Genomic DNA, 12,588 nt, shown 5'->3' on the forward strand with positions numbered 1-12,588 from the left:
CTAGAAAAATTGAAAATTGTGTTTGGTTTAAATAGGCAAATGGCAATCATTTATTTTTGTTTCTGAAGGGTTTATAGGCTATCTCTCCATCTCTTGATCTAGTCAGTAGAGGCTGACTTAATTTGCCCTGCACTGTAGCCAGGAGTGTCGCACAGCAGGGCAGCTCCTTCTGAAAAACTGTTTTTTTAAAAGGAGAGTCTGTAGCTTCTTAGTTCTAGGAAATAAAGCTGGTAGTTGGTCTTCTCCTAGAAAATTCTCTACAATTGCGTTCAGCAAATGACAAAGTGCTTTTTATCTTAAAATTATAGTAAAAAAAAAAAAGGTAAAATTCTTTAATTGATCTATAAGGTCTAAATATGCTCTACATGTCTTGGTCATAGAATATTGGCTAAAATTATTAGATATGATTAAAAGGGTATAACATCAGTTATAAAAAAGTTAGCTTTAAATTAGTACCTCAGGATTGGAGTCATTTCTAATAACANAGCGTGGCAAAACACAGCTCAGAAAACTAGGCCCCTAGGATACTTCAAATTGAGAAAATTTGCCAAACATCGTAACATTTAAGTGATGTTTCTGGTACTGATTTTTAAGGTAACAAATTGTTTAAAATTGGACTCTCATACAGTTTGGCTAGCGTTGCTGCCTTGTAGGGGATTACTGTACAAGCAACTTTTTTGCAATACTAAAGTTATATAAAATAAAAAGTTTGTTTTTTTTTATATATATATACTGATAATTGTAAAGTGTTTGCTTCTAGTAAACTGGTGATCACTGGAAATCTTGCCTTTAGGTATGGCTAAAATAATATAGCCTTACATTATGTAAAAACATTTTATTGTCTCTGCTTCAATACAAGAAGCTAAGAGTTTGAATCTTTCAGAGTAAAAAGTGTTTGTTAGTTAATGCCTCTAAAAGAAAGTTTGCTTCAAATATTTGCTCTCACACAATGAGCTTTAAAGTTTTGGGGAGTAGTGTTGCTCCAAAAGATTCAGAGGCAATGTCTTTATAATATTTAGGGTTTTAGTTATACTAGAAAGTTGTGGTATAAAAATTTTAAGAGCGGATTTGCTTCAAAATTTTTCATTTTCAAAAGCTTCCAGGAGATGTTAATTGGCGAAGATCTCATCTTAAGGTCTTAAAGTGACTTAAACCTATGTTAAATGTTATCTCAAAAGACACAAATTGATTGCAAAAAATCCTATTTATATTGGTCATAAGAGCACTTGATTTGCTGACTGCAAAAAATGGTGGCACCTGACTCTGCTAGAAAAATGTTGCTTTTATATAAATAAATTAGGTGTAGTAAAACAGTAAAACAGTTATATAAACTTAAGATTAATAACTTTGGGACCTTTTATTTTTAATAGAATTACTGGTTTTATAAAACAGCAGATTGATTCCTTGGCATCAAGACCTTTGCAAATTTGTTATCATAGATTTGATTTGGCCTTGCCTGGAGCTCCGCCAATAAACTACCTCGTGTTTTTACATCAAGATGGTTTATTCGTGGTTTTTGGGTGCCACCTTCTCGAGACTGGAGTGGGAAGGGCTCCCCACGGAGGTCTTTCAATAGAAAATATGTATTTTTTAATCTCTGTAACTCTCTCCTTTCTTTGGAGACTTTATTATTTAAGCTTGGTATTTGTTTCTCTTTTACTATTTTCAAACTTAAGCATTTACCTCTGCATCCATGCTTACATCAACGGTTACCTTGGGGCACTGCTGGTTACTGCACAGGCTCAGAGGCTCGGCTGTGACCAGGACATCCAGATCTTGGCTACCTGTGTGCATTCAGTCCTCCGCAGCAGGTGTTGCAAGCCTCTGGTTCAGGGTTGGCGTCAGTGGCGGCTTCTGCCACATCCACTGACTTTTGTGCTTTGTCCAGCTCCGGGCTACCCTTCCGCAAGCCATGAGCATTAAGGCCTGCCCTCTACACTGGCCCTTATAAGCCCCGCGTGCCTGCAGGTGATGCTGGCTTGCAGGTCAGCTGGATCTCAACTGCTCTGAGGTTTCTGCCACCTGCTGCTCATTGGTTTGCTAGGTTTCTAGGAAACTGCTTCCCAGGCTTCTGAGCAGGGCTTGGCTTAAAGCATAGTCTGCCTTAGTTTGGATTTCTAGCCCTTATTTGGTGAGCCAAATACTGTTAGACCACCTCAACGCGCCAGCTCCCAATAATGACTTTTCCCTATGTATAAAAGCTTAGGCCTTATAGCTTAAGCTTGTTCTCAACTAGCTTGTATAACTTAGTAACTTCACAGGTAGTCACTATGTCCGACTTCCTCCATGTCTGGCTGGCGAATTTCCCAGGCCTGATTCTTTCCCAGAGTTCCTGTCTACACCCTGAAGTCCCACTTTTCTTCTCCTGTCCTGTTATAGACCATCAGATCTTTATTAAACCAATCAGGAGACGATGGAGAAGAACTTTGGGCAGATGTGATGATCCAATAAAAATAACAATACCAAGGTCAGGCCTGGAATCAACTCTGTGGGTAGAGAAATCAACATTTAAATAATACAAGGGCAACCTTTACACAGTGCACAACAAGATTAACCAACTGAGGAGGAGAGAGGAGGAAGGGAAGAAGGGTGGGGGCAAGAGCAGAGTGGGACAAAGGTGGCCTGCTAAATTAAATTGACTTTGGTTGTACTGGCTAGCTTTGTGTCAACTTGACACAGCTGGAGTTATCACAGAGAAAGGAGCTTCAGTTGGGAAAATGCCTCCATGAGATCCAGCTGTAAGGCATTTTCTCAATTACTGATCAAGGGGGGAGGTTCCCTTGTGGGTGGTGCCATCTCTAGGCTGGTAGTCTTGGTTCTATAAGAAAGCAGGCTGAGCAAGCCAGTGGAAGCAAGCCAGTAAAGAACATCCCTCCATGGCTTCTGTATCAGCTCCTGCTCCCTGACCCGCTTGAGTTCCAGTCCTGCATCCTTTGGTGATCAATAGCAGTATGGAAATGTAAGCCAAATAAACCCTTTCCTCCCCAACTTGCTTCTTGGTCATGACGTTTGTGCAGGAATAGAAACCTTGACTAAGACATTGGTATTAAAGGAGGAATCCATGTAAATGAAAGAGCTGGATGAGAATCCAGTACATGAACACCGTCTGGTCCGTTTGCTTGGTTTAGTTTTGAGCCTCACAGCATCCCTTCCTAGGCTCTTAGAAGTCCATCTCATCCCTGGACATTTTTGTAAACTCAGGTTTCGGGTATTGGCACACAGATGGGTGGTGTTTTTCTCTGGAATTTTCTTTGGGAAACTGCATTGCAGATCCTGGATAGTTCTCGGCATTGTTACCAGGTAGAGTTTACTGAACAATTCTTTAGGAGTTTCTTTGTGAGCGCTGGCCCCTGTGTAATCTTCCTAATGTTTAGGGTACTGTTTGGAGTCTGTAGGAAGAGTCCTTACATCCTCTGCCTCCCCAGAGTTCAGCCTGCGGGATACTGTGTAGTTCTGAGTCAAGGTTTTGTCCCCACCATCTAGCTGTGTTCTGTAAATAGTCTCATAACACTGGCCCTTGGTTTCCTAAGAGTGTGGTCCACAGAACATCCCAGGCTGTCAAGTCACCAATGAAGCAGGGACCTTTATAAAATGGTGTCTGCTTTATGAAGTGCCAAGTGCTGAATGCTGAGTACTGAACACCAGTACCTAGAAAGGGAAGGATTTTTCAGCATCTTCTTCTGTTGGTGCGATGACTGCACCAGATCCAACTTCCTTTCTTATCTTTAAAATGTCTGTTACTGAAAGCACTGTGCAGATTTCCTGAGCCTCTCTGGTTCCAGTGGTCCACCATTGGTGACACTCTCGATGTAGGTGCAAAGCTTCCTCCTACATCCATCCCAACCCGTCAAGAAACCTACCCTATCCTGCCAGGAAACCCACCCCACCCCACCAACTAGGACACACTCTGAGCCTCTCTGAGAAATGTTTTTACTTACTCCTAACTTTGGGGGTTTCTTGCTTGGTTTTGTAGCAAGGTCTCACATAGCTCAAACTAGCTTTTAAATTTGCTATCTAGTATGTGGTATGGGATGACCTTTAAACCTCTAAATCCTCTGACTTCCACCAATAAGCATGTCCCACTACACCTGATTTATGCAGTTCTGGAGATCTACTGTGTGCTAGGCCAGTGCCCTACCCACTAAGATATATCTATAACTCTGGAACTAAGTTTTCTCTTCCATACAATGAGAATGGGGTTTAGGGGTGTCCTCATTGGGATGTTTGGGTTGGAACAAGATCATGCAGATCAAAGTTCTGGCAACTATCTGCCTTAATGAATACATGTGATGGCTATTCTTGGTTATCACTTGACTATGTCTGGAATTAACTAAAATCCAAAAATGGAGGGCATACCTGTGAGGGATTTTTTTTTCCTCTTAATTTGAAGTAGGAAGATCTTCTAATCAATATCTTTGATGTGGGAAGACACTTGCCTTTGGTCTGGATGTTAAAGCAGGAAGATACACCTTTAATCTGGGTCACACCTTCTATTGTATGCTGTACTGGCTAGTTTTGTGTCAACTTGACACAGGCTGGAGTTATCACAGAGAAAGGAGCTTCAGTTGGGGAAATAACCTCCACGAGATCCAGCTGTAAGGCATTTTCTCAATTAGTGATCAAGGGGAGAGGTCCTCTTGTGGGTAGTGCCATCTCTGGGCTGGTATTCTTGGTTCTATAAGAGAGCAGGCTGAGCAAGCCAGGGGAAACAAGCCAGTAAGGAACATCCCTCCATGGCCTCTGCATCAACTTCTGCTCCCTGACCTGCTTGAGTTCCAGTCCTGACTTCCTTTGGTGATGAAGAGCAATGTGGAAGTGTAAGCTGAATAAACCCTTTCCTCCCCAACTTGCTTCTTGGTCACGACGTTTGTGCAGGAATAGAAACCCTGACTAAGACATATGCCCATATAAGGACAGGAAGAAGGACACTTTTGCTCTGTGCTTGGTTGCTTTCACTCTCACTTGCAAATCCACTCCTTCATTGGCATTAAAGCCCACTTCTTCAGGATTCCAGTGTCTAGTGAAGACTCACTGTGACATCTTGCCTTGTAAATTGAGAAACTTCTGGATTCTTAAACTTTCTGTTCATAGTCAGCCGTTATTGGATTAGCTGGACCACAGCCTGTAAGTCATTCTAATAAATCTCATATATTTGTATGAATATATATTATTAATACATGATTATATATTCATTCTGTAAGCTATGTCAATCTAGAGAACCTTGACCAATATCATACTCAAAAACTCTATCATTATCATGACCTTGTTACAAGCAGATAGTAATGGAGAAGGCACACCAAGAGCAGATACTCCAGCTTCTGTTTAAATTCACATGATGAGGTCAGTCTTCTTGTACATAACCACAGAAGAGGTATCTGTAGCCTTCCCTGTAGGCATATCTTGGCCCCAGGGAGTTAGACACCTGCGGTTCTAGGCCATAGTTAGCTGACTCACCCCTGTGTAAGCTGCTGATCCTTTCTGTGTAGCTTCTCTCAGGCTTGGCATTACAGTTTTTTTTTAGACTTGAAGAGGCACCTCAGACCTTGGAATGGACATTTCAAATATGCCTGTTCCCAGGGGATGCCTTTAAGAAGGAAGGTATTAGTTCCACCAAACAAGAATAAAGACCCTTACCCAAATTCTTTGGTCAAATTATGCAAACTTTATTTTCTGTCAGACAGCGCTATCTCCCCAAAGTGGGGTTTGAGAAAGTAGCATCAAACAAAGATGAAGGCAGGAGTTTATATAGCCTTCCAGAGCTGTACGGTTAGGGATTAGGTTTCCAGAGGAAGTTTGGTTACATAGGAACTTGGCTGAACATTTCTAAATTATTTGAAAGAGCATCTTACCAGGGTATGTTCTAGGTGTGAGTCAAACTCCATAGAGTGGGGAGTATGTAAAATTCCAGAAGTAAGTTAGAGCACAGTCAAGCTTGAATTATGCAACAACCAGAAACTATCTTATTCTGACCTTTTAAGGAAATGGCTTCCATCCTTAAGATGGAGTCAGGGTGGTACATGAAAGATTTCTTGGGCTTGTGTTCTGTGTTCTGTTCCTTTTTTTTTTTTTTTTTTTCCACCAGGTCATATCAAACAAGTTAGCACTCTGCATATCTCTGTGAGTTTGAAGCCAGCCTGGTCTACAGAGATAGAGAGATCCAGGACATCCAGAGTTATACACAGAGAAACCCTGTCTTGAAAAATCAAACCAAAACAAACCAACAACAAAACAAAAACAAAAAACGAAAGTCGGCTTACCACACCCTAGTTGACCTTTGAGAGCTGTATGGGATTCTGTCTTCAATGAGACCTGATCTTCCACACTTCCCTGTTGGGTAAAGGCAGACTCAGAGTGTAACCACCCTGGTAGGAACAAGGACCTTTTAGTAAGAAACATTTTCAACCTTTCCTTATACTATTGGACAATTGACACAATGGTACCCAGTTAAATTTCCCTAGCAATTCTATTGGGGAGGGGGAATATGAAATCCTGGTGTCAGCCAAAGGAGGATCCTTCTTCACAGGAAGAGGTTTTACACTGAGCTGACAACTAATGGAACTGCTTTGCAAGATGGTGAAGCTAAGACGATGATGGGCCAGTGGTAGGCAGGGACACACTTTGTCCTGGACTGTGCAATTGCTTAGTACCTCGTGACCTTTATTTAAACATAAACCTTATACTATTCTTCTCAAAGAAAGACTTTGAAGATCATTGGACACCTTTAATTTTTCTTCTCAGAGAGGCCACTATGGTGGTGTGAATAAAAATGCCCCCCATAGACTCATAGGAAGTGGCACTATTAGGGGATGTGGTCTTGTTGGACTAGGTGTGCCACTGGTGTGGGCTTTGAGGTTTCAGTTGCTCAAGCCAGGCCCAGTGATTTAGTCTCATTGTCTGCTGCCTACAGATTAGATGTAGAACTCTCAGTTCTGTCTCCAGCACCATGTTTGCCTGTGTGAAGCCATTCTTCTCTCTATGATGACAATGGACTAAACCTCTGAGCTGTTAGCCAGCCCGAGTTAAATATTCTCCTTATTATAGTTGTTGTGGTCATGGTGAATCATCACAGCAATAAAACTCTAAGACAGTCACATTGAAGAACTTTCCTTTATTTGATTTTCACTATTGTTTATATTACTAATTGAAGTATTAACAGCTAAACCTAGTTGTTTGGGGGTCAGAGGTCAAGGTTTCCCCCTAAATGCTCCAGCAACAAAAGCAAGGATATAATTTCCTTAAGTTGGCACACCTTGTTAGTATAAAATTACAAATATAAAAATGTGAAATTCCTATTAGAATTATTTCCTCTTTATAGATCGTAAAGAATGTAGAATTCTTACTCTGCATTCTACCCAAAGAGTTAATTCCCACTGTCTCTGAAGAATCACTAAGAAAATGCAAATTATACATAAGAAAGAAATCCAGTAGAGAAGAAATGCTTGAAGTGCTGTGTGTCCACACCAGCAAGTATTGAGCTTCTGTTCAACATCTTTTGTTGTTCTTTTTCTTTTTGAAGAAAGTCTAATATCCAGGGACAATGTTTATAGCAAGTGACAAAAAGTCATATACAAAGTATACACACATCACACACATACAATCTATATCTATGCTACATCTATATCTATACCTATACCTATATCTTATGGAATTCCAGTTATCCAGCTGAATGTACATAAGCATTTATGTACATATTAGATAATGTAAGATATTAGGAGGAAATATTGAGTACTGGAAAGTTAATAGTACTATTTTCCCCACTGGGTAAGGAGATTATGCATGATTTACTTTTAAATTCATCTTTTCATCTTTGGGGGATAAATTTTTCTATAATAGTTATTGTCTTAGTTAGGGTTTCTATTGCTGTGAAGATACACCATGACAACTACAACTCTTATAAAGGAAACATTTAATCAGGACTGGATTGCAGTTTCAGAGGTTCAGTCCATTATTGTCATGGGGTGAAGCAAGGCAGCAAACAAACAGGCATGGCGCTGGCGAAGAAGCTGAGAGTTCTACATCTTGATCCACAGGCAGCAGAAGGAGACTGTGTACACACTGGGCATAGCTTGAGAGGATGAGACCTCAAAGCCCGCTCTCACAGTGACACACTTCCTCCAACAAGGCCACACCTACTCCAATAAGGCCACTCCTCCTAATAGTACCAAGCCTTATAGGCCAAGTATACTCTCACATGAGTCTGTGTGGGTCATTTGTATTCAAGCCACCTCAGCCACATAATCATTTTAATTAGAAATCTTTTCACAATGCCAGGATGGAGCTTGTACTGCTTCCTTGAGAGCTGAGCTTTCTATTAAGTGATGTGAACGAGAGTTCAAGGAAGCCAGAAGAAAGAGATGCAGGGAAGGTGACTCTGAATCTCTAGAGGAGGCAAACCTCGAGGGTATCTAGTTGAGGAGTAGAGAAGAGGACAAAGGCACTCCAGGCAGAGAGCAAAGCAAGGAGGCAAGAGAGAAAAAAATGACTGCAGCCCAGGTAGGACCCAGTTACAACTCTGTCCAGACTTCTAGTCTTGAATTCCTCGTGGACAGTAGAATATGTACACATGATGGACCAGGTATGTGTTGATGGAACCAGTGGGCCAAATGACAACAAATGACAACTAACCTATTAGTTCATTAGCATCCTACTTCATTGTCTACCTCCATTAGGATCTCTTGCAAACCATACATAGGAGAAAGGTGACAATTTCAAACCTTCATTAGCTATGCTCTTCCATTCTGCCTTAGATTCTTAGGCTAGTCAAAAAGCGACAGATCTTCTCAGGGAACTTGAGAATGAACTCTAGGGTGTGAGACACATTGGATCTGTTGGTTCTGGGCAGAGGAAAGCTTGGGGTGAGTGGTCAGGAGAGAAAGAAGGGGTAGGTAGGCGAATGCCCTAAATTCAGAGCTACTCCACCCTCCAGCACACTTCCCTTCAAAGAGAGGCTTCCTTCAGGTCACCACTTCTAGACTATGTGAATGAAACTCCCAGAAGGAATACCGTGCCTATGGTGAACACTCTTCAAGGTGTTCCGCTCTGGACTGAATGGAACTCGGAGGCTTGGAATGTTGCCATTCTAAAGCCAAATTGTGTTTAGTTCCCTTAATACCCATTCATTGTTTATCTCTGTCGCCAAATATCCTTGTTCATATGATATGTCATCCTCTGGAATGTATTAAATTAATAGATCAAGAGCTTTCACCGACCTAAAAGCTAAGAATGTCACCAGAGAGAATTGCAGGGATTATCCTATTTCTACCAATATATCCCAAAAGTGTCTTGATTTGTGTATTTCTTTTATATGTAACTGTAAAACTTCTATAAACTATTGAAGATTATATGAATCTGTGTTCCTGAGCTATGATCTCTCATATTTGACTCAAGAATAAGAATATTTCTTATTCCTTTTGAGATGAGAACTATATTTCTAATTTTTCTTTTCTTTCTCTTTTTCTTTTCTAGTTTTTCCNCCTTCCTTTCTCCCTTCCTTCCTTCCTTCCTTCCTTCCTTCCTTCCTTCCTTCCTTCCTTCCTTCCTTTCTCTCTCCCTCCCTCCCTCCCTCCCTTCCTCCCTTCCTCCATCCTTCCCTTCCTCCCTCCCTTTCTTTCTTCTTTGAGATAGGGTTTCTCTGTGTATCCCTGGTTGTCCTGGAACTTGCTCTGTAGATCAGGCTGGCCTCAAACTCAGAGACTATCTCTGCCTTTGCCTTTCTGCCTCTGCCTCTGCCTCAAGTGCTGGCATGAAAGAGGTGCACTACCACGCCCATGTTGAGAACTGTAATTTTTTTTTAGGTTTATTTATATGTGTATGACTGTTTTGTCTGCATGTACGTGTGTATGTCATGTGCGTTTCTATTCTCGGTGGAGGTAAGAAGAGGGTGTCAGATCCCCTGGAACTACAGTTACACATGGTTCTGAGCCACCATATGGATACTGGGAATCAAACCGGGATGATCCCCAAGAACAAGTGTTGTTAACTACCAAGACATGTCTACAGCCTGAGAACTGTGTTGTATGTTTGGAAGTGCTGCAGCTGGTTCTCCACACCTGCTCTTTGCATATTTTTGCAACCCTGCCCTCTTTCTCCTGCTTCTAGGAAGACTCTGCTAAGATGGGAGGGGCGATGGTTCTGAGAAACTCTGGGGCTGGACCAAGCTTATTTCCGTATTCTGTTGGTCCTCTCACTTTGCCCTACCTTCTCTTCTCAGTTCCTTTTTAATGTGTAATCTAAAACTGTCTCTGCCTAAATCCACCTTAAAACCTTGCTCATTTGTTCCTGCCATATATTCTCTTCTTGTTCAAAGCTTTGCTGTCTGCCGTGATGGGCAGAGAAAACAGCAGGCACAGTGCAGAAAGACATAAGAAAAGGGCTGGAGGCTGGCCAGACCTGATTTCTAGAGCATTCTGGTGAGACTCATAATCTTAACATCTTTCTGCATGTGGAGAATAAACAGGAAGTTCACCATAACTGACACATGACTTAGGCAAACCAGACTGAGTTTCAATAAAGTACAAGTATTGATACCTGATGTAGCCATCTGATAGACCTCTCATGTGATCAGGAGCATAAGACATCATTCCCAACGTCAGGTAGTGAGTTGATTTGGTGTCTCCTCCTGTAGAAGCAGGCTGCATGCTGAACAGGGCAGAGGGCCAGGTGAACGGGTGGATGGGCCTTGCTGGTGGTAGCTGGAGAGAGTCAACTTCTCTCTGCGACGCTGGTGGTCTCTGCCCAGTTATAGCCTCTCCTTACTCCCCACAGGCGACAGCGGGCTCGACCTCAGTGCTCAAAGTGCACTGCTGAAAAAAATCCATTCTTTTAAGCCAAGCTATTTTTCTTGTTAATCTCTAGTGGGTAGGTAGGAGAATTTGAAATTTCACTCCATGTGGTGTGATGGTAGTGGTGGCAGTGTGGTTTGCGTGTGATAATCCCTGAAGAGAGAGAGAGAGAGAGAGAGAGAGAGAGAGAGAGAGAGAGAGAGAGCAAGAGCAGAAAAAATCATACAGCTTCCTGTTTTGGGTTTTGCTTCCTGATTGAAGGGAAGGTGCCCTGCCTTCTCTTACAGTTGTCTCCAGTGTTCCGGGGAAGCTTCTCAAAGTATTATGTGCTTAAGAAAACAGGGATGGTGTCTGGTCCTGGAACTGCTACTGCTGCCTTTGGGAACTGGATTTCAAGGTAGTTTCCACCAAGTGTCTGGCTGTGCACTGAAGGCATGGCCAGCTGGGAAAGGGGAGATGGGGCGTAGCTCAACCCTGGAAATGGGTATGCTCCTGGGCTGGGTGCTACCATGCTCGCAGCAGGGCTATGGGAAGGCTGAGACGTGTTCCTAGGCTCTGGAAAATGAGGCCCCATCTCTTTTCCCAAGGGGACAAGAGAAACGGGACCTGGGGAGATGGGGAAGTAGGACCCTTGTACTATATCTCATGCCTGGTGCTCTGTGAAGAGGTTTTTAGTAAGAGGAAGCTCTCTGCTAAAAGGAGCTCCATTTTTACTTGTCACGTTTTGTGTTCCGAAGCAATGTGTTCCCTTCAGTGTTGGAAACTTGCTTTACATATGGAGTTCTGCCCTGAGAGAAAATAAAAGGTCGTTGACTGTATCGGCGACAGATCCAAATTCCAATGGCCTGCTCTGTCGGGAGTCTCTGCATGAGGGTCTGAGAAGAAGGGAGAAGGTGTCTCCCTAAAAATGGAGTATACAATAAATGATTTACATTGAGATAAGGTCCACTTCTGCGGACCTGAGTCCATCTTCATACTACAGCTGCTTTTTCAGCCATCTTCATCCCAGGCCAGCTGAGAAGGAGTTAGGCTTCTCCTCTGGATAGACACTTTTCATGTAAGGGGCTTTACTTTCAGCACTGGGGGTGAGAACGAGTAACACAAATGAAGGACTTTGAAGAGCGTTGTAAGACTGTGAGGATGTGCAAGTGTTAGGGAGACGAGCTAGCCCTGTGTGGAGGAGACGACTGATCTCTCATGCCAGGCCTCTCTGCCTGGCCATCCTGGTGCAGACTGTCTGCAAGTCCAGGGATACACTGTCCGCAGGGCTCTTTGTAACTATTGTGACCACCGTGGATGGATTCAGCGCACAGGACAATATTAGAACCATTGACATTGGAGCTGGTAAGAAGTATTGGTTAACCATTAAGACCAAGCTGGCAGATTTGAATTTTGTTGTTTGCCTAGAGAGAAGTGTCCCTCTTAACTCTGGGCCTTTCTGTCTAGAATTCTGTGCACCCTCAGCTCACTCTGCCTCACCACAGGCTTCTGGTTGCACATCTCTTCCTCCTGGAAACCCTGTGGCTCAAATTGCAGCTCATGACTTGCTTGTTTCTGTCTTGTTGAGACAGAAACTTTAAAATCTCCCTTTGGTCTACACATCCATAACTTCATGAGCATTTGACCAGCCTCTCCTCCTTGTAATGTTTGCCTTCTGGTTAAAGTTTGAGAAACACTCTAGATAATTCTTCCCTCACCATTCTCAGGGTTCCCTAAGCTGTCCATTTCAAGGTGATGATTCAGAGTGTCCTCTGCTCCCTGGGCTTCTCTGTAGAAATCTTTTCTTTCTTTCTTTCTTTCTTTCTTT

General features: G+C 42.5%; 1 protein-coding gene across 1 annotated transcript in view; it reads left to right on the forward strand.

The window, feature by feature from the left end:
* The first annotated feature begins 11,090 nt into the window (after window positions 1–11,090).
* Window positions 11,091–12,588, forward strand: part of Cd48 (CD48 molecule) — a 19,866-nt gene continuing 18,368 nt past the window's right edge. The window contains exons 1-2 of the mRNA XM_021198589.2: window positions 11,091–11,178; window positions 12,048–12,125. Of these exons, the coding sequence (XP_021054248.1) occupies window positions 11,106–11,178; window positions 12,048–12,125 (151 nt within the window). The 5' untranslated portion in view covers window positions 11,091–11,105. The remainder of the gene's footprint in view (window positions 11,179–12,047; window positions 12,126–12,588) is intronic.

The sequence above is a fragment of the Mus pahari genome, chromosome 5 (assembly GCF_900095145.1).
Source record: "Mus pahari chromosome 5, PAHARI_EIJ_v1.1, whole genome shotgun sequence".
In the NCBI taxonomy this organism is placed as follows: Eukaryota; Metazoa; Chordata; class Mammalia; order Rodentia; family Muridae; genus Mus; species Mus pahari.